This window comes from Calidris pugnax, unplaced genomic scaffold, assembly GCF_001431845.1.
Source record: "Calidris pugnax isolate Ruff unplaced genomic scaffold, ASM143184v1 scaffold18, whole genome shotgun sequence".
NCBI classification, from domain to species: domain Eukaryota; kingdom Metazoa; phylum Chordata; class Aves; order Charadriiformes; family Scolopacidae; genus Calidris; species Calidris pugnax.
The window spans coordinates 14,369,893-14,393,027 of record NW_015090812.1 but is presented as its reverse complement, the minus strand read 5'-3'; the positions used below and the strand labels follow the sequence as shown (position 1 = coordinate 14,393,027).

General features: G+C 36.2%; 1 protein-coding gene across 1 annotated transcript; it reads right to left on the bottom strand.

Moving 5' to 3' along the window:
* Positions 1-30: 30 nt before the first annotated feature.
* Positions 31-21,038, bottom strand: WDR63 (WD repeat domain 63). The gene is made up of 18 exons (XM_014938953.1): positions 20,991-21,038; positions 19,552-19,590; positions 15,226-15,407; positions 13,555-13,704; positions 12,008-12,207; positions 11,600-11,716; positions 10,739-10,929; positions 9,726-9,850; positions 9,533-9,622; positions 8,898-8,987; positions 7,810-7,938; positions 5,778-5,851; positions 4,234-4,369; positions 3,404-3,491; positions 2,485-2,615; positions 1,581-1,644; positions 1,036-1,154; positions 31-354 (listed from the first exon to the last, which is right to left on the bottom strand). Exons 2-18 carry the CDS (start codon positions 19,562-19,564, stop codon positions 31-33), a joined length of 2,223 nt encoding a protein of 740 aa, XP_014794439.1. The 5' UTR covers positions 19,565-19,590; positions 20,991-21,038.
* Between the last annotated feature and the right edge of the window lie 2,097 nt (positions 21,039-23,135).

Sequence of the window (23,135 nt, the reverse complement as noted above, 5' to 3'; positions counted from 1 at the left end):
GTGCTTTTGTATATACAGTGCATTATTAAATTAGTGGAAATATGTATTTATTATATAAAAATCATCTGTAACAAGATTAGTGTGCCATAGAGTCATGGGCCATATTGTGAACAGGGGGGCACAGTAAGGTGTAATCACCATAAACATACGTGAGGCAATACAGGGGCTGATGAAAGTGATCATTGATTCGGAGATGTTCTGGAAATGAGATGGCTCATAAGTTTTCTTCAGTAAGTCCCAAATATCTATATTTCCATCATCTCTGCCAATGAAGAAAACTCCTGGTCTTGTTAAGGACCATTGTCCCGCAGTATATCTTCCTGCAGAGCAGCTCAACTGAAGGATTGGTCCTGTCTTAATTTTTTTAAATAAAAGATAGACCCAGCAATCAAACAGTAATATTCATTCATTAATTCAAATCTCCTGTCATTTGAGGACATTCACACTTTAAATGATCCTATTATAAAAATTATATCAATGGCAAAATTGGTATCATTTTCTGCAGATAAAGAGAATTGTGGGGAAGTAAAAAACCTGATATTTCACTTCCAGTCTATGAAGGTAATCTGTCTATCTGCTGTTAAAATCTGTGGTATTGAGATTTTGCCAGGTGCAACTAACTTGGGTTCCTACATGAGAACTATTAAAAAACCCCCATGTTTCTGTGTCTTCATATCATGAAAAAAAAGACTGTGTCCTAAATACGAGTTCTTCAGACCTGTTAAGCACACATTGTCTTTATTCTTCAGTTTCCTCAGGAGCAGAAGGTATAATATGTTGAGAAGCTACAGTTTTTACAAGATTGGAATTAAAGAAGGTCACTTCATTTTTCTGTAAAAGGCAAGTTTACAAAGCTATTTCTACAATAGTTTTCTGATCTGAAGAAAAAGGAAAAGCTCTTCTTATACTAAATTTATTTCTGAACGATGAAGCTTTGTGACTTACAAGCATTTCAGAAAATATGGTCTCTGAGGTTATTATAGTTCTGTCTTGTATATCTATCAGTTATGTTACAGCTCTGTTAAAGTAACTTACTGTAACCCCTTCTTTCCAAATGGCAAAATTCCGGCCTCCAATGCTTAGAACAATGTCTTTAAAAAATGGAGATCTCTGGAGAGTGTTGACACTTTCAGTGTGGATGGCGTATTTCTGACCTAATGGAATGAAAAAAAGCAGTTGCTTGTAACTGGTGTTTAGTGATTATCTTCACAACGGGAGTTAATGGGGGAGAGGAGGGAAACAAGAGTGCAGGATCCAGCACAGGCTTCAAAGATGCTAGCCTCATTTTTTTTGATCACAAGGTATAGGAGTTAGAATTGCTGCAAATCTAGTTACTTCCATGATTTGTGCCAATAGGTACATAGATGCTGCTGTGATACTGGAGAGTGTTTTTGCTATTCTGTCATGACAGCCAAACTGGTTGTACTTTAGAGGGTGTACTGCTAAATCCTGCTGCCATCAGTGAGGTAGACTATTACAGCAGATGAGCAAGAACCTGAAAATGACAGAGTATAGGTGCACATATTTTAAAGTTAGCGATCTATTACGTTTTAAACAGGTATTGAGAAACTTGAACTTACTAACTGTTTTTGCCAAGTCAGTTTTGATTTCCATTTTCCAGTCAGAATAAACAATTTCTCCATCCTGTGATGCCAGAAAAGTAAAGTAAATTCTAACGTTAGAGGTTGGTGGCTTATATTAAAGTGACTTGTTTTTAAACTGTGACTTGACTTAGTTATAACCATCATTAAATATGTTCTGAGTAAATTAAAAGCTAAATTTGCAGCCAATGACTGAAAAAAAGCTAAAATTTTTGATCACAATTTTTCAGTGATGTATTGCCCAAACAGCTTTATTTCCCGTGCTGTATGTACGCAGTGGCAGTCCTTCCTGCAGAATTAGGTGCTTGGTTTTTATAGTTCCTGCTTTGCTCCAGTGTTTGGGGAAAAGGTGACCAGAAGCAAAAAGGTAGCTAGAAGGCAAATTTTCATTTCTATATGAACTTAAAACTGGGAAAGATTTTGGAATTTTAGATACGTTGGGTAGGTAGTAGGTAGAGAGCTATGAATAGCTGGGACTTCCTAAAGTAGAAATAAGTTGTGGGGCAAACTGTAGTATAAATGTTTTCACCTGACATTTGGGGAAACATTAAAAAAATATTACTGATCTTACAGGTTTTGGAATAAGGAAATATTGTCTGATTCCTGATGGCAGATTGTTAAGTTCAACACATTTTGGAAATGTTTTCTAATTCTGCCTGTGAATAAGGGTTCATAGTCAACCAAATATTGGGGTTTCATTATTATTTTAAGCAGGTAGGTAAATGCATTAAAATGGGAGTAAAATGTGGCACGTCCAGAAAGATCTTTTTAATTAACACTTGAAGAAAAGAAGCAAATCCATACATTTGTGAAAACTCTGTTGTTCAATCTTTTGTATATCTTGGATTAACATTTTAATTAGTAATCTATTATTTTCACTTACTTCAGTTCCAACAAAAAAGCTAGCAGAGATGTACTGTGGTGCTTTCAGATTTTTGCTGGAAGGAGTACTCATCTCTGTATATGGACTCTCTTTGTCAGGGACTTCTGGTGTGTTCAGAGATTGCATCTTCTCTGGGAAACAGTACGGATACATCTATTTATTAAACACTGGAATTTCTCCAACTAAGCAAATCCTTTGTCTTATAAAGGTAGTTGATGGATAAGGGGAATTTCAAGGAGAGACATGACAAAAACACCAAGTAAAGCAGCAGTTTTGCAGGTTAACTGCTTCCTGGTGAAATCTTGTTACTGCAGCTTCTCTGAAGTCAGGGCTTCCCATGCTACACCACAGCAGCTCAGCTGCCAGAAAGGTGCACAGTTTGCAGTCACCCTCTCAGGTAGTCCAGCTCTTGGGCTTGCCTGTATGCCAGCTTGCCAACTTTACAGAGGGATCAGTAAGCGTGTCCCAACCACAAAGGACCAAAGTGAGAACTGATCTCTTCGGAATGTGAACTGCTAACTTCACGTTCTGTAGTGAAGAGTGATACCTCTATACAAAGCATTACAGACATACCTACAATATATACTGGTACTCCAGGACTATTTTTCTAAAAGTAGTATTCTGTAGGGACTGAAGAGGACATACCGTTTCAGGGATGAAGAGACTGGGTGGGGGACTTGCAGGGGCTATGGAATGAAACCTGGAAGATTTACTGTGGATACGGAACTGCTCTTTTTGTATTCAAGTACGTATCTTTGTAATCAATACATCTATGTTGCACTTTGCCAGTACATTTAAGAAAGCTTTTTCCCTGGAGGCATTTAGCTATACATTTTGTTGCTTAGGTTTTATTATGTATATACTGAAATATAAGCTTATTAAAAACATTTTCCTCAATAAGGTGTATTAAAAATATTACCTGAGGTTTTGTAATGATAATGCAGTTCCCTTAAACTAATTCTGACGGGACTGTACTCTGTGTTGGTATGGCTTTCACGCAGGTTTATCTGTTCAGAAAAAATGCATTTGCAAACTCATTTTGTTCAGATCTTCGAGGTACAATACTAAATGACTTTTGGCTGTAATGGAAGAGGTCTTTTCAATTTGCAGTGTCTTTGTAATACTCCATGAACAGCATTTGCTGCCTCACGTACAAGCATAGAGAAAATGCAAACCTGTGGTTTCTCTTGTTATCCTTTCCCTGTAAGGATTTTGCCATGTTTGTAGCAAAAAACCCAAAAAATTCTTGCATTTAACAACTGTACCAGCTGCGGCTATTCTGGGCAGCACAGATCAGCAGGTGCAAATTATTTTTTTTTTCTTTTACATAATGTTATTTTCAGCCTTACTTTTTTCACAAACTGCTATGACCATCAGACTGACTGTTGTGTTGCCAGTAGTTATGGGTCTGTTGATCATGACCAAGTTTCAACACTTTGACTCATTGAGATAGACAGCAGAGCGATTGAAAAGGCTGACAGGAACTTACACTATTAATACAACTACTTTTGCACCTACTGCAGTTTTTAAGAGGCAGTCATGCTGTTTCTTGTGAATTAGCTTTTCAAAATGCATTTTATTGAAGTTTCAGAGGAACACTGAAATCTTTCATTTTATAATCACAAGGAAAGTCACAAGCAAGTCATAATTTGCTGGAAAAATTAAAGGGCTGAGAAGTAAAGGAATACATTCCGATGGAGTTCTGGCCATATCTACTTGATCCTTCTGTTCTATAGTAGTTTACAGTACCTTTATGAGAGGTTTCCAGCAGAGATCTTGCTGATTAAGGGTATCTGGAACATGAAGGGGCATATCAAACATTTCCTCTTCTCTTACTTTCTCAGATGGAAGCTTGGTGGCTGGAATATCCCAAAATAGTACTGAGCTGCAAAATGATTATATAATATTATTCCCTGTTTTTGCTTCAAAGTCAGATGCAGTTGTCCATGCATTTTAAAGTCCTTTTTTTTTTTTTTAGCATTTCATCTTCAAACTTTGCATAGAGACTCTGAAAAGCAGACAAATACTAGATACTTGTTTCTTTTGTAAATGATGGCATGTATTCCTTTATTCACCATTTAGTCAGTTGTTAACTATACCAAAGCAGCCAGATAACATTCATACAGTTTGCTGATGGAAAGTTAGTGGGTGAAGTTACTGATTCTACCTGGGTAAAATTCCTGGAGGATCAGAGAACTGGACAGAATTCTGTAGCAGGTGATCTGGTAATCTGTATAGAACCTCATTCCCAATTCTTGCGTGTACTGATTTACTTGCTGATATTTACAGGAAATGGTCCTACTGCCTTGAATCTTGGATCTGTTACCTCAATGGAATTTTCAGCCTTCTGATTGTTCCTGTTGCTGTACTCTGGACATTCACTCATAGATTTGATATAGACAACAATAATTTTCCTCACTGCTGACATCTCATTCCCTTTTCTAACAGGAGTTGCTCGGGGCCTGTGTGCATCATGGGTGACATTACAGAGATTCCCCTGCTCTTACTTTTGGTAATGTTTTTAATTTGGAGCCCTGGTGCGTGAGTACTTTAAATTCTTTCTTCCATGTTCATTACTTGTATTACAATGCAAGCTTAGTAACAATTGTATTTGCAATCATTCTTCTTTGAAGTCTTCTCTGGTTTTGATTAGGAAAAATAACTTTGTATAATTTCCAAATTTTGCTGCCTCTGACTCTCCTTTTCATGTGACTAGAAAATATATGACTGGGCCCAGCCATGCAGCCTTAAAGCCTTAAGCCTTTTGCCACCGTGAAAGCTAAACATTTATTTCCACTTTTTGCATTCTGCCCCCTTGCTAGTCTTCACACAGGATATTTACTGAAAACTTACATGACTATTTAGTCCACAAAAGAAGAGATTCATATAGAATAATTTTTCCAGCTAAGTCTCCAAGTTTGAATATAGTTCACAGTATCTCTTTGGCCTCAAAATCATTAATAGCTTTTTGTGCAAGAGTCACATAATCAATGTAAGAGTGGTGGTATGGCTCTTCAGGCCAATGCTTGTGTGACCAAGATGCCTCTTAAGATATACAAAGAATATAAATGTATACATGTGAGGTTTTTCAGTTAATGAACCCTTAATGCTGTTAGTGTAAAGGACTTAACTGGCCAAGAACTCGATGTGCTTGTCTTCTGCATACACAATTTCAGCTGTTCAGGATAGGCTGATAGGAATCCAGAAATGTGCTAGTTAAATCATAGAGTATGCTCCATAAAGCTTTCCAAGGGAAACTGGAAGGCATCTTGTAGAATAAGTATTGTACCTACCAATCAGGGGAGCAGGTTACAAGCTGCACGCGAACTCCAGCTTTGTTTTCAAAAGTAGTGCCTGTTTGGTTGGCCTAAAAATAACAGTAATAATTATTACAGGGGGAGAAGATGATGACAGACAACAATTACACTTTTTGAAGTACTTCAACACATAAAATGGGCTTCTAGAAATTAAGTCAATGTTTCTGCTTGGGTAAGGTTTGAGAATCAGGAGTTACTAACCTGTAGTTATAAAGTCAAGACATTTGATACATGTTCTTCAAATGAACTGATACCAGCTTTGCCTGCTAGACACCTAACATTCCAAATGAAATCAGCAGGCTAAATGCTTGCTGGTACCACTGCAAGTCAGGCCCTCCTTAGGTTGCCATAGTTGTGACTTTTTTTATCCAGCTTAACCAAAGAGCAAATCATTGAGAAATCTATCTCAAATAGTTAAGTGTAGTGGGAGTGATACATCTTCACCAAGTTTACACCAAGGGTCATCTCTCTTAAACTATCACTCAGCTAGACCACGCTGTGGGATGGTAGTGGTACCTTCAAGTGTTAATTATTAATAGTTTAGTTTGTGTATATGAGGTTCTGAATACTTTATAGTACTTATTTACCAAGTAGTCATTGTTTTATACAAACCTTATTTTAATTTATTCAGAAAAATAAAGGAAAGGGGTCGGGGGGTGAGGGGGAACAAGTGATTACAGGCTATGCCCTGATCAGACATTATTTCCAGTATATGCAAAACATATATATTTTGGGCTAAAACTGTACTTGTCAACCAAAGTTTCAGCTATACCTCATTTTTTTAGTCTAGATCCTACTCTTATTTTCATTCATGAGTTGCTTACCTGGAGTCAAAATGGTAGTCTCACAACTGTGCAAAACTGGATTAGGTTCTGGATATAACTTTGAATACTTTTCCACTGATATGTAATAATGGTGATTTTAGGAACTGTGCCATAAAAAATGCAATGCTGTGCAAAGGCTGACATATATTCCATGTTTACATAACAAAAAGCATGCCTTAGTACATCTTGCTAAATATTGACTAAGCGATTCCTTTGCCAGTGTTATTTATCAAGCACTAGTTTCCTGTATCTGTTATCCCAGAGGAACAGGAGAACAGCTTTCTGAGCCTAAACCTTGGCAAAAAAAAAGCCCAAACAAACCCACCCAAACAACAAAAACCACAACAACATTCTGCCATCCAATCGCTTTCTCCATGTTTACATCTGGTATTAATTCGTATCCATGAGTACTACTGTAGCATAACTTAGTAATGAACAATTGTATCAGTTTCCTTTTTATGACATATGTGGACCCTTTTCCTCGCTTCTCTGGTAAGTTGCCAAGGCCTGCAGTATCTATGAAGTCTTAAAAAATTTGTTTTCAAAAATTATTGATATATTAATTTGTATAAACCTTCTAGGCATCTCAGTTTTCTTCCTCTTGACCCGCTTTTTAATTTTGCATTTCATTTTGCATTTGCATTTCAAATTAATTTGGGCAACAATTTGCAGTACTTTAATAGTAAATGAGAACCCAATACTCCTGTAATAGTGTTGAACCCTTTAACTACATAGATCCTACATCATATTACAGAGCTTTAAAACTGTCACAGAAAATATAAGTTTTGAATATACAGGCAGCACCTAGAAGAAATAAGGTAACTACAGTCACACTATTCTTGGATACCTAGATATTTAGGTAATTGAAATTATTTCTCTGAATTCTTGGTGGCAGGCTGGACTACTCAATTCAATTCAACGTATTTTAGATATGGAAGGCTTATTATAATTTTGAATTATAATTTTCAGTAAGGTGACAGAAATTCTTTCCAGTATGACCAGGTTCATATCAGGCTGAGAACACAACATACCAGATTATTTAATATTTAGAAAATGCAGTGAGAAATTATGAAGGCTATTACAAATAATTTGATCTTTAATATTTTATCCTGAGTTTGCACTGATTTCTGAGGTAGTAGATTAGAAAAACAATAAAAAGAAGAAAAATTAATTTTTAAACTCACCTCAGAATAATCTGGCAGCCAATGTATATCTGTGACTGGTTTTTTATGACTATACTGTATGGAAGAGACTGTGCAGAATCTCACTAGAGGTGGCTCTGTGCTACACTCTTGGACTTCGGTAAGTGATGGCTAGAAAGGTTTTAAAAAAAGATATCTTAGTCTATTTTCAAAATGCAGTAGTAGACCTGTCAAAGAAAAGAGGTTACTTTACATACTGTTAATGCTTCTTCACATATTTTAGATCAGTTTATAGAACCTTCTAGGCATCTAATACCTTCCATTTGGGGAAAAAAAAAAAAAAAAAAAAAAAAACAATAAAAAGAGCAATACAAACCACATAGTAAACAAATAGTTAAAGTAGTATTTTCAAATAAAAAAGCAGAATGTTTTATGTGTGTGTGATCGTTAAATTGATGAAGCTGCTCGAAACGTAGGACATTACACCAGCCTGATCCTCTGAGTAGGACAGAAACCTCCCTGAAAATGTCTGTTTTGCTGACCTATATAAAACCCTCCATTTGGGAAAAAAAAAAAAAAAAAAAAAAGGAAAACATCAAAACAGACCATTAGATATGGAGCTCTTACAAGAATTCCAACATGCCTCCACAGGTGCACACACATCCCCTTATGTTATTAGTTCCTCCTCTGCTCTTAGGTTTCTCTTTGGCTTATCCCCTTTATCGGCTCCTTCTGAAATCTGCTTCTCATCTTCCATGATACCTTTTTCTGTCTATAATCTTCCATAATCATTTTCAGTGTTATGTTCAGCAACAAATGCTATATGTATTTGATAGGCTTCGGTAGGCAAGAGTTGAGTATATGCTGGTGCCCATTAAAGAACAGTCTTACTGAAGTCCAACTCTGCACAAAATGCAGTAAAGCTATTAAGCTGGACTAATCCGGTAGACATTATATTGTGATAATGGGTTTATTTCATGACCTCATTAGGCTTCTTATCCTTTCTAGTCTCTCATTGTAAAGATTATCTACTCCTCTGTTTTGAGTCGGGATCCCTTCACCCTTTTTTCACCCAGTAACTTGTGTTCTATACAGTTATACTGCAATACATTTGGAATGGAAGCATTTACCGTATCAGTAGCCGACATCTTCACTCCATCAGCATCAGTTTTTGCATTTTGCAGCTTTTCTTCATGTTGAGAAATATCCCACAGTACAATCTACAATAAAAATTGTGTATATTACAAATTATTTCATCCTTTATATTAATACACCTTTTTTTCAAATAGAATTAATGGAGGGTTTCAGGAAAAAAGAATAATTTTTTCGAGGCCCTGGGCAACCTGGTCTAGTTGGGGGTGTCCCTGCTGACTGTGGGAAGGTTGGACTAGATGACCTTTGGAGGTCCCTTCCGGCCTGGACAACTCTATGACTCTAAGAATTTCACTCTCTGCACTAGAATTTATGAAGCCTTTAAAGCATTTCCTGTTCAGTCTAATGCAATCAGTTGAAAGACTACACCTGTCTCAACAACAAAAAAGAGTCTTTACAGCTTGACTTATTTATCAGTACTGCAAAGCATCATCATACAGTAATGGCTTAACTGTGGAATAACCAGGCATAACTTCAGTACACAATCAGAGAATTTCTGAGACTATGTCTGTCTTGGGACACTGTTATTATGGTACATCTCTTCACCCTTATTTTTATACTGTAAGAAAATACAGAAATAGCCAATTTTATTCTTCAACAGAAAAATTAACACCTGTCCATTGATGCAGCCACCAACAATGATATTTGGATCACTTGGACTGAACTGAAAGCAGTAAATGTCTTCAGGACACTGCAACATTAACTAGAAAGAAGGAAAACAAAATAGTTGAGAAATACAGTCACACTGATTGTTTGCTCTCTTGGTATTTAAGCACTTAGCATATTTAAAAGTCCTGATTAAATACCTGAGGGTGGATAGGATCGAAAAAACTCAGAAAAAGTATTACTGATTGCTGCAGCGATGATTTGTCAGAAAGGTTAACTTGCTCTTCATAAAAAAGCCGCTGTCTTGCTGACACCGCTATAATCCCTGATTGAGAGAGAAAATTAATTTTCTTAGAAGAAACAATTCAAGCTTCAACATGCTGCTATGTATTTGAAATGACATATTTTTCCCTTCTGAATACAGTGCAAAAAAGCAAAAAAACCTCCCAAAACTAAAAAACCCAACCATGTATTTGTATTTTTCTTTTTACAACTTTGAGGAAATTATTTTTATTACTTAAGTTATTTAACAGTGAATGGTAGAACCTAAGGATCAGGATAAAATTCAACTCTTTGCTACTACTCCTTAATGGTGTAATACTGCACCTGAAATGATGCGACAGGCATATAGTCCTGGCCACCCATCACAAAATCAAATTTTTTGTAGCTGAATTGATTTCCCACACAGGCTGCAGTGTTGGCTATTAGTATGCTGTGCAGCTAAGACATTTATGTAGAACTTAATTGTGCCTTTGTAGAGAAATAATCCATCGCAGGGAGTAGGAGGAGACATTTACTATGCCTTGTGGTGCTCTCTGGCACTCAGCAGAGCCATGTCCTGTTGTGGCTCTAACGTTCCTCCCAAGTACTAGGCATGGTACAAGAACCAGCCATGGGTAGAACAGCAGTGGTAGGCAGAGCCACCAGAAGGACCTGGCACAGTTGGAGCCCCACTTAAATGAGCCTCGTAAGGGAGAAATTTCCCTTTCCAATGATCTCCGCTGATATGTTAGTGTGAGGAACTTTGCGTGGCCTGTCTGAACTCTACAGAGTTCATTTTTCACTTCATCTCATATCAGCAATTCAGACATTCTAAATCAGTTTTGTTTTTTTTTAAATGTAAAGGCTGATAATTTTATGAAAGATGCATATTTTATAGCTGTCGTATAATACATGTCATTCGAATCTCAAATCAGTATTTTAACCGCATTACCATAAATGGTTGGATGCCAGCAAACGCAGCTAATAGTTCTGTCCTTGAGATAGTGCAGATCTGTGAATGATTGGTATGCTTTAAGATAAATATCTGGCTTGCCACCAGAACTGCTTTCATCTTCTGCTAGTGCCTTCCAGTCATCAAAAAAAGCGTTCATAATTTCATTTTGCTGCAATGCGATTTCCATTCTGTTTAGTGAAAAGAACGGTTAACACTTTCAATAATCCAGGTGTGACTACTCAGTAGCAGAATCACAAATATTTCTGTACAGAGGCAGCTTTTGTTTTACTCAAAATTATGACCACAGTACTAAAAAAAATAAAGTATTAATTCCTCAGTGATGCATCACTGTAAGAAAACCCTCTTCCATTGAGATATAAATAACTAATTGTACCAAGAATTTAACTCTAGTTCGTGTGGATCAAGTACAGTGAAGTTGTCCAATTCTTGTGCAAAAACTGTCAGTGAGCGTGACCTGTCCCATGACTAAGGGCTGTAGGAGGGCACCTTTGCTCTTCTGCGTAAGCCTCTGCTTCAGTGAGCAGTGTTTGAAAGATCAGCTTTGCAGCTTGTTCAAAAAGATGTATCACCATCAACTTTAACGCTTCTAATATTTATTTAAACCAACATGCATATTTATATGGCATAGGCTTCATGTTAATTTTCATAGAAACAAATGTTACATTAATATTTGTTAGTGTTAAAATAATAAGCAAGAGAAAAAAGAAAGGCAATAAACTATATAGAAACAAAAAAAAAGTATTTGGCCAGACCAATGCTCCACTCAGACAAGAGTTCTTGCTTGTATTCTATATTATTTCAGGTAGCCTTTAAAGCGTATTGCTGCAGTAATTTTACCTTAAATGTACTGATGTAAAAAATTCTTTCAGCTTTTCAGATGACAGATTCTCTTCTCTTTCTTCATTTGACAGCTGTCTAGGAAAATACTGCGTGGCTGCATTTTTTGGATAGGTCCTAACCCATTGGAATACATTTGAATGTGAGTAAGTACAGAAACAATTTCAAAGAAAAAAAAATCCATGTAATGTGTAAAATCACAAGCTAAGTATAATCAGTTTTTCGAAAAACTATTTGGAAAAGAGTTGAAAGAAGAAAAATGCAAACAGAGTGTCCAGTTCTATTCTCTTAATTGGTTTGCAACTGAGTGACTCCAGAAGAGTTGAGTTAATTTATGTAACTTTCGTTGAGTTTAATAAATAGCACCTAGTTTAATAAATAATCTGATAAATATTTTCTCACACTTACCATATTGTCTGAGTACTAGCTTCTCTTACTTTCGGAACCATTTGTATACCTACATTTTTTTCAAGCATTTTAATACTGAAAGCTTTGTCTTGATAGGACGTGCATTCAATATAACCGTCTTTTACATGTGAAGCATTCTTATCAGTAAATGTAATTGGTGCACCAAACTTCCTGCGTACTCGAGAAATCCTATACTTAATCTGAAAAAGAGATATTTCTGTAGTTAGCAGAGGAGGAAGTTTCTGGGAAGTTCATTCTGTAAAATGGCAGTGTTCATGTAACTGTAGAATTAGTTCTGTTGGTGATTTCTATGCTGAGTTTACTTGTATCTCTGCATTTTGAAATCCTGAAATGCTCATATAAATAACCTGTGTAATAGGAGACAGATTTGTATTTCTAAAACAAGAAGTTGCCTTTAGGTAATGTTTTGAATTATTGCTAGTAGGATAAGAGAATTGCATTTTCCAATTCATGCAATATCAAAACCACACCCTTAATTGAAGGACTGATTTGTAGGAGTTCTTATGTACTACTGCACTGGACTTCTAAGACCTAACTTTTCATTCCTTCCCCCTTAATGCAGTTCTCAGCTTTGGGGGGAGGTATTTCAGCTCTCCTTGCAGTGCCTAGGGAGACAAAAGTACTCCAAGGAGGATCCACAAAAATTTGAGTGAAGAATTTCCTTATTGTGATAACTAGGAAGAAAGAAGGGATGTGGCTTGACTTCTACCCACATTAAGAGGTAGGCACTTGATTTTGGGCAGTGGAGAGGTATTGCTTTGTCTTGGATTCCTAGCCAGGTACCTTTTCCCAGCACATCCCACGGAACTGCGAAGGAATGTAAGCTGAGAATACGTCTAAGTGGACCTTGCCAGCAGGTGGAATACAGAATACTTAGGCTGTAAAAGTATGTTGAATCCAGTTACTGTGAATTAGTTTTAGAACAATTCTTTTTAAGTACAAGCAAGGTGTCCAGCTGTGGAGAACTATCAAAACCTAGCCAGTATTCCCTGAACAGGGATTTACGTATTGAGTAAAAGTTATGTAAGGACAGTAACTGAAGGACATGCTTGCAGATGTCACAAGTTAGGTCACATCTGTGAGTGGATCTACTTTTTGGACAGATAATTTTCTCAGTATAATCTGTAGGTGTAGTTAATCAAATAGGTCTTTCTGTAAAGTCAGTTTGTAATAACCAGTAGAAGGTAACATTTATTCTGAGGTAGAGTTCATTGGGCTCCATGGACAAAGAACTATGTCCTTAGAATTACAATGAAGAGGCAGATATGTCAAATACAGTTTCACATGCCTTATTTGCAGAATTTAAAGAGAACAAAGTTGTAAAAAAAAAATAATAAAAAAACTCTGTACCAGTTTTTGTTAAGAGTTAAGCTAGGTCTCTCTCCTTTTTTTTGTTTTCTTGAAAGATCCCAAGAAAAACTAGAATCGAAACACTCAATTTTCTGAGGTGTTTTTTTTTCAGGGAACTTAAAATTAATTTGGGCTTGTGATATTTATTTGATTGAGTAACATCTGTTGATTCTGACCTTTGCAACAGTGTCTTTAACAGATTCTTCTTCAACTTCCTTTTCACTGCCAAGAGAAACCCAAGGTTTGTGGACAGGAGGCTTATAAGGATGGACTTCCAGGGTTGCCTCTCCATTTTCTTCTTCTTTTTCTTCAGTAGTTTCTGGAGGCTGTGACATCAAACAGTAGGATTGTGCTTATTCAAAAATTTGCTACTGAAATGTAAGTATGAACTAGAAACCCAGCTTTCAGTCTTCATTGACACATTTCTTTACTTTTTTCTCAATGCAGTAAGCCTGGCTATATGGTCCCCCTCAGTACGACTGGGTTAGGTCCCATTCATTCATTTATGCATTAGAATTTAATGATAAACATTGCATATTAAGTATTAAACTACTAAAGAGAGACTGCTGTCTTAAAAGCAAATCACTGCTATATAAAAAGAATTTATAGTGATTTTCTACATTAGGCCCTCCTGCCTGGAACTGCAATTTGCTTTTCTGTTAATTGTTACTTCTCCTGATGCTGGGTGACAAACTCATGTTGAAAAAATTATACAATCTGCCCATAAACCTTCTCCTATGATGCAATGCACAAGGGGAAATCTTAAATATATCTAGACTTATTTAGAACACAAGATTTCAAAGTATGTTTTGAAGAATATATACATACCTACTGTGAAAAGTAGGTATAAAATTTCTTTGAAGATGCCCAGTATAATATAATCTTTTATTTTTATGTCTGTCTTAGAAACCTGGGTCTTGGCAGAAGAAATTAATGCTTATGCTTATGATTAAAAATGCAGCAATGGGGATTATACTGGCCCTCTGAAGTAAAATACAAAAATTTGACTCAGTTTCTCTCAGTATAAGAGATATTTTTACAGTGATAAACATATTTTTCTATTATCAAATTAACCTTTAGAGAAACATTCTGGCATGCTAAGCACATCAGATGCTTACAAATACAAAACCATTCCTGAAGTATACTTTTGAGACAAGATTCTGAAATACTCATAGATAGAAGAATGCCATGGTAATCTCGGATTTTCTTACCTTTAGGAGGTTTTCCTTGGCTTCCTCAGAAGCAACAAGGTAAAAGTTCTGTCCATACTGGAAATTTGCATCAAAAACTACCAAAAGTTCTTCCCCTGGATATTCCTATTTTAATTAAAACAGTTAGTGGAAAGCTGTAAGCAAATAACATCTAAAATGGACATAAGCCTAGTGTAAATTAAATGTCTCTGGTTAATCGTGTGGCCTTAACAGAGAATTTCCTGTGCTAATTGAAAAGCTGGATTTTATTTTGTAACAAAAAAAAAAAGTCTGGGATTAAACTAATCTTTTCATACTGAGAATTAAACAGAAAAGAAACTGTTTTAATGATTCTCAATAAGTAGGCCATGAATTTGGGGAAGCCAAAATATGTGAAACTTTGCCTGTTCATAGAATCAAAGGTAGCAATAATTATGTTACTTTTAGCATATTTTCAATCTAAAGTTAGTAAAAAAAAACAAAACTGTATGGTAAGCCATGACAAACTTTGAGTTGACAGTGATCCATGACCTATAGCCTTTGGATATTATAGCATTGGTGAATTTACTCAGTCAAACAAGGACAGACCTTTTCATTAAAAGAATATATACTCTGAGAGCATGAAGACTTAAAGTGAAAACAGAATAAGCTACGTACGAGGACAACTTTTTTAACAGGGTGGAAATCAGAAACTGCAGCTCTTGTTTTCAGGTCCTGAATTATGTCCTCTTTTTTAATAAGCTTGAAACAATTTTCTTCTGTAACATCTTCAAGAACTCGGCAATTAAAAATTTCTTGTGTTTTTGTAGTGAAGACTAAAGGAAAGATTTCTGGGTGGCCTATGAAAGAAAGCAAAACTGCATGATAAACAAATTCAGAGTGTTGTTTAAACACACACGTATACCTTAATAACTCTGGGTCTTTATGGTGTCCTATCAGAATGCTTTTGAATCTCTCCGCTTATATTTTTTTATTTTGTAAGGCATGGAATACAAATTATACGACACTTGTTAATCTTGGCAAAGACTCTACCTAACATTTCTTACTTAATGAATATGTTATTCCTAGTATGAGCTTTTTTTCCCCTCTTGATCAACAGGGGTGATTAAGAGCTTTAGTGAAGAGGCATTAATGGACTGTTTTTAATACATTAAAGACACAATGGCACGGCTCTGATTTAAGAGAGCCCTTAAATAAATATATTCTAGTCCTTCCCTGGAGAGCAATGCCATGCTAAGCAAATGTTTAATCTAAACAAGCCTTCAATACCATCCCAAATAAGGATGCTTTTCTGATTTTGGACGTTCAGATTGCAGTTGAGTCTATTTCTCAACTCATCAGTGAAACTAAAACAAGGTCACTAAGATTCGTCAGATACAAGACTTTATTTTCAGGTTTGCTGGAGAATATATAGCTGTTGTTTTCTACACACCAGACCTCTGTTAAATTCACTCGTATTAATTCAGTACAAGTGCTATTACCTTTGCTGTTCTTAGTGAGGCTGGGTGCATTAGGTGACCGCTGACTGTGCTTTGCAAACAGTCAATCTGAATATATGGTGTTTCTTGCTAGGTGTGTGACAGCTTTATGTAGGTGGCATTGGTTCTTCCCAAATTACATGTTCTGCCTTCTGTCTTACATAACAGATATAAGTGATTAACATCGCTGTAGGCCCAGCTAATTGAATCCTGCTGCCTAAGAGACTCTTCCTTTGCAATGCTGCCATGCCAGCAGGCTTGTGCTGTATGTCTCAGCTGCCACAGCAAGAGCTTTCTTCTTGAGGGCCACTACACTTTTGTCTGAGAGGCGAGTAGGCGTTCACTTTGAATGCTCATCTTTTTGATAAACTAGAAAGTGGAAAAGATGTAGGACATGTATACATGGAATATTTATGTAATGAAATGGTCTGGCTTTTTTGATAATAGTGATACTTTTTGTCATCTTTGTTTTGTTCTATTTGCTCAGGTTGAGTTATTTAATATTTTATGTTAATTCCCAGAACCGGTGGTATTTTTCTACTTGTGCATGCTTTAAATTGAAGTTGATACATCTAAAATGATGATATTGACCAGCTGGCTCAGCATGTTTTGAAAAGCCATCTCTAAGCCAACAAGGACTGACAAAACAATAAATCCTTCTTAATCTCCATCATCCGGGAAGCTAAATCTCTGCATTAGCCTATCATATAATACATAATGTTTGATGAATCTGACATTTATCCCTTAAAATCTTTCAGTGCTGCTACTACACTGCACCTGCTTTGCTACAGTCATCACTAAAATTAATGATATGTATGATGCTTCTGGCATACCCTGCACTAAAGCAAGTATGATTTACTTGGCATTCACTAGTTATTTTGTAGCATGCACAGTCCATCGGTTCACTTTCTTCACAAATTGTACTCTTGCATGACTTTCCTTTTTGGTATCTCAGAGATTTCTGGGATTTCTGTGTGAATGCTTCAAAAAAGTACAAAATCATAGAGATGTTGATTGGGAAAGACCTCTGAAAGCCATCTGGTCCAACCTCACCGGTGGTAACAGCAGACCAAGCCAGGACTTGGTTATCTACCAGAGTCTCTGTGCTTGTGTTTTTGACATCTGCTCTCTGTAGCTAATGAGGCCAAGACCTCAGTTCTTCTTTTGCTTATTAATTTGACTATGAGACCAGGCTTAGAAAAAGGGTTTATTCCAGGGTGATTTGAAACATTTAAACCTTTTAAGGAACCACAAAAGTTGACCTACAGGACTTCTAGGTTACCCCAGCAAAGAGCATGAGGCCTCATTAGGATCTCATTAGGAAGTAGACTCAAACCCTAGTAAAAACTGCAACACTACAGATATACTTTACATTTTGATATATTGGAGCGAAAAAAAAAAAAAGGCCTCCTTTTGCAAATTAAATTTCATAGGATAGAAACCTAGAGCTGTGCACCAAAACAGAATGCAATTTCCATCCTCTGCCATGCACAGTTGGCTCACAGGAGAGAATGGACAGGAGAGCAAAGGAACAAAAAATTTGTACATATTGCAGTCCTCAGAGTTCGTTATGTGGTTAGTGCAACTTGGAGAGCTAGAACCTACAGAAAACTTATAAATCTAATTTGCTGATTCTTACATGACGTTTTTTCAGAAGATTCTTCCCATATCTCAAATAAATTAAACCTGAACAATTAGATATTTTTTGATACATCAAAAATTCTAACCAGAAGTAACTGATGTTTGTTCAAGAAGCTTGTATAATGTTATTTTTTAAAATGCTGAGTCGTGCATGCAGCCTTGTCCACAAATGTTAATGCTAAAAAAATCCTTTCAAAGAGATGTAGGTTTCACTGTCAAATGAAACAATACAAGCATGCATTAAAGTGAAGCAAAAATACAATAGACGTCACTATTGGGACCAGAGTAGGACAGACAGTCTGAGCATATTTTCTTCAATGCTTTATTGCTGTAAGTCCAAGTAAAAAACAAAGTAATGATCAGAATTAAAATATGTACGTCTTTTAGTCTAAAGGACTAAAATTCTATATTATAGAATACTATATTATAATAGATTCTATACTATAGAATATAGATTCTACAGTAGAACATAAGGGGGTGATATTGGAATTCTTACTATTATGAACATTTTTATTGACTGCTTTTCCAGTAAGAAGTATGTAACATCTAATGAGAGGCTTCACATTGTTTTTCTAATAGTAAATTTACTCATTTGTAGTACTCAACAGTTCTTAGTGCTATGAGAACTTCACAGAGGATCAAGAAGCTCTTAAAGAAATAAACAACACTTGCAGGTCGTATGGTAGGGAGATAACATACATACAGTTTAAATCCTGCACAGTGTCTGCTTATAGTAGCATTATTTTCCTGCTTTTAGCACCAGGTTTCTAGCAATAGTTTAGGTATTACAGCTCTAACTTTATTTGCCACTAGGTGGAGGTAAAATTCTCCCTTACTGACAAAAGTAAGTATACCTTAACACTGAAAATACATTTCTTTTAAAGTAACACTTTCGTCATCTGAGGGATCACTTATTATCCATTTTCATTAATTGCAGCTTGGCCATTTTGGTGATGCTAATCAGAGGGCAATTTTCACTTCCACTCGTGTGCTTATAGAATTATGTAAGAAGACGTGATTCATGATTTCTTTTAAAATTATGTAGTTTATATATTCCCAGTTTGCCACATTGTTGTAGCTTTTAGCAATACAAGCTTTACTGTTAAAAGCCAATTAAGAAGATAACCATTTGTGGTGTTCATGTAAACCATAGATAAATTTTACATTGCTATCAATTTAAGTTATATCTGAGGAAGAATTGCACAAATCAGGTCAGAAGAAAAATTCAACCAGAAATGTGAAAAAATATTTAAAAATTATTTTGTCATTAAGAAAAAAGAATATATTTCAATTCAAATAATTCCGTATTTTAACTCCTAACTGTGGCCACACCTAAAACTGCACTTTTCTTACACATAAGCCAAAAGAAATGCTTGATATCTTGTGACTTTTAAATGGCAGATTTTTCCCCTACAATGCAAAAGATGTTAATCAAAGCCTACTGATATCTATGATGAAAACCCACAAGTGATATGCTAAAATAATCTTCTCACCAGATCTAATAATGATTTGACACAGGCTAAAGTTTTCTTTCAATTGCTTAACTATTACTAAATGCAAACATTTTGCACCCTATAATTGCCTTGTGGGGCTATTTATTTCCCCTGATCCCAGCTCCTCTCAACCCAAGATAAAAACATCTTCTACAAGCCCACACCTGTTTCAGCATTCCTTGCTGCACTGCCTGCTACTCAGTGGTACTGTAATCACTACTCTAATAGCTGCGTTTCTTAGTAGTTTATAATTTTTCTCATTCATAAAAAATCTTTCCTTTTCATTCCCTGGAATTAGTAACATTGAAGCTTCAAAATGCTTAAAGTATTAAAAAACCACTGCTTTAAAGCCCAGTCATCATAGCACTTACCTATACTAGCCATAGAAAGATCAACTTCATCTTTTATATCTGGAATATAATGACATGATGTTACTAGTCATTTTTCTTCCTAACAAAGTAACTATAAATACACAGTCCTTTCCTTGTCATGGCAATATTTAAAATATCTCTCTATATATTTATAAACTAAATTGTTAAGGGGAAACAAAAAATAATTTCTATTCAGTTCAAATTTAATACAAGGAATGAGTAAAGACTTATAAAATAGGTCTGTGTCTTAAGGATATGTAGATAATTTTGAAACTATGGAGATTTAAAACTCATTTTTATTTTGAGCAGGTGGTCTGCATAAGAGAGAAACCATAAGAAATGTGTCATCTTGTGGTGCACGCTGCAGTATCCATGGTTGAAAACTGCACAGCCTGCTACCTGATAGCACCTGCAATTACCATGTAAATCGTGTCATGTGAAGAGCAGATAAATGGGCAAGGCTGGCTAACACCAGGCAGGAGCAGCACTGGAGGGGTGCAGGCAGGAGCAGACAGTGGTCCCCTCTTGCTGTGGGTTGCAGGGTGCTGCAGGAGCTGGGCTTTCTTCAGCTCCTGAGAAAGAGGGCCTGCAAACCGCACAGCAAGGCAGGACAGGAAGAGATTAGCACCGATGTGCAGAACATTCTCTGCAGCACAACAGCTATTAATCACCTGGGAGGGAAACGGTGATTAAAAGGTGAAAGCAACTTCAGGAAGGTGGCTGTCATGGCAGAAAAAAATCCATGAAACAAAACAAACCCAAGCAAGAGTACATTCCCACCTTTTCTGGGAATGTGCATGAATCACTGGAAAAAAAATATTTGTATATAGCAAAGGCTCATTAGCATTACACTTCATTAACTATACATGTTATAAATGAGACAAGTGAGATAGTATCAAAACACATCTCAGGAAAAAAAAACCTACAATAAAATGCACTGTGAAATTAAATTGTGAGACTGGTATACTTTCAAGCTATATTACTGTGTCTTTACAGTGTGATCCTGAGCTCCTGCTTCTGGGGACACTTCTCTCTGCCTGATGCTCTCTCCCTGGCTGTTAGCTTTTGTGAATCTCCTCACTTAGTATATATTAAGCTTCCCAATTTCCCATTCAGTAGTTATTATGACACCACAAGCTATTAAATCTAAGCTACCAAGACAAAGCGTAAGTATTGCCATGTAGCTTTGTTATGAAACAAAGAAACTGGACTCAATAGCCAGTGTGACTATTAAGCAGTATTCTTTATTACAGCACTGGGGTTCCATATGCTGGTTACAAACCCATAAGCAGTAATTGTAGATTTCTCAGTTATTTCTATAAAATAGCATATTCTAATTTATCTCATGTTTACTTAAATGCATAGGCCCAAAATAATTAAGGTAGCTGTCATGTGAGATCAGATTACTGCTTGTTTCATTGCTGCTGTACCTTACGTACCAAGCGGTGTTTGTTTTCCTTTTGAGGATTTCTTAGCTTTCTTTTCACCTTTCTGTTTCTTTGCTGAAGTTTTTGGACTTTTCTTTCCGGAGGTCTTTCCGGATATGAGATTTTCTGACATTTTTTTCAGATTTCTCTAGAGAAAGATACATGTCATCAATAAATTGTAAACAGACAATGGAATGCACCATTTAGAAGTGAAAATTTGTTCCATGACTTTATGTAGTTTATCATTACAGTAATATTTTCATACGCAGCCAAAATTGTATTCCATAATTTTAAATCATAAACTGTAGTTTGATCTATGTAATAGATCAAAATACTTCTGTTTAGGATGATTAAGTATGGAAACTGATTACCCAAAACAGCAAAAGGTTAAGTAAGGATAGGGGTTTCCCTTAGAGAAAGCTAAGAACCTGAGCTACACTGGGAAGAGCACAGGTAAAAATTCACTCTGTAAATATTTGTCCCAATGTCCTTAATTGCAAATCATTACTCAGCTGCACAAAGCCTTTCTGTGCTTTTCTATTTCCAGTTCATTTTTCAGTGTAGCTCTGTGGAAGGCAAACTCGGAAAGAAGTTGTGTGCGTAATTACATATAGCACCCACACAGCTGGAGGTGATACTGTATAGAAGGCTACTCGTGTGTCCTTTACTCTCCTTCTTCCCAATATCCAGAATAAGGCTGAGAACAGCAGGGTAGAAGAGGCTCTGTTGTGTTGGGAAGGAGGAGATGGGATGCAGCCACCCGCTGTACAGACTGGACAGCACCATCATGTGGAAGGGACACACGTGGCAGCCGACACAATAACTAAATCATTCTGTTAGGCAACGTGTTGAAAATTGTTTGATGTTATTATTGAACAGCTCGTGGCATTCAACTGGGATAAGGACAATGGGACGCCTGGTTTGTTTGTGTTCTCCCTTTTCCATGTTCTCACTTTTTTTTCAAGACTGTAAACTGACTGGGAAAGGGACCATTTTTTAAAGGTATACAAAGCACTGACAGTATTTAGGTGCTATTACAATTTTAACACTATTAAGAGGAAAGCAAGTGCACTTATAGGACAGAAAGAGATGGCACCTTCAAGAACTGTGCCATGACATAACTCTTTCTGATGACTCTTACAGGAGCTGCAGCCTGTCTGCCTGCACATGTGAACAGCCTATTTACTGTCAAGATGCTTAAGGTGAAAAGGTGAGTTTATAAAAGAAATATTCTTTCTTAAGACTTTTCAAATGAAAGCCTAAACATCAGCATTAAACAAACACTCCATAGCCTGTGCATTTGCATTTTCAGTAGGTGTCTTGGCTTTGGGATGGTCTTTCACTCCCAGACTGAGAAAAAGTGGTTTTCTGTTTTATAACACAGTTCTCAAATACTCCAGAAGCAACCAGTATAATTTTAGCTTCCAATCTGAATTTTACTTTGGAGATGGCTGCTGATGGCAAGATATAGGTCATGGCTTATAGCCTGGTGGTATAGCATGGGTTTTGGATCTATGTTAACTTCCATGAATTCAAGGTAATTTTTGCTGTTAACTTGAATGGGAGCATAGTCTGACATTCTTATTTCAGTTACACATTTTTCTGTTTCACTCCAACCAAAATAGAAAATATATACTCTGTAAATCCTCTGGCGCTTTTCTCTATCATACTGGATCTTGCAGATCTTGGTGATAAACTGCATCTATGGGATGATAGTACTTTTCACTGTTATTTGATCATTGTGGCAAATACGCTTCATTAATCCATCTGAAGAACTGTGGCGATTTAATCTGCTGCTTCCAAAAAGTTGTGATAATACCAATGCAAAACAGAGTAGTGTTTTAGAATTCTGAAACCTTTGCCTTGCAAGGGACAATGTTTTTGGAAGATTGAAAAAAAAACACAAGTCATGTATAATGAGCATAAGGAGAAAGTTAGGAAGCTTTTCTACCCTTACTCTCACAGTCTTTTTGTCAAATACAGGACTACAAACATTGACAATATATTTATGTCTAACATCCAATATATTTTCCCAGTTATGATCTTTCAAAGGAACCTCTACACTGAACAGTATGCTTAGTTTATAGTTCTGAAATGCTTAGGGGTACCTATCTTAGAGTGCATGTCAATTCAGGTAGCTAAAAGAGGCTAATTTTC

Bases quoted from the DNA above. Each gene is read 5' to 3' on its own strand.
- WDR63 (XM_014938953.1), bottom strand. The intron at 7,939-8,897 runs GTAAATGCTTCC...AAACCTTTCTAG, and splicing joins AGATGTCGGCTACTGATACG to CCATCACTTACCGAAGTCCA. The intron at 5,852-7,809 runs GTGAGTTTAAAA...TGTTATTTTTAG, and splicing joins GGCTGCCAGATTATTCTGAG to GCCAACCAAACAGGCACTAC.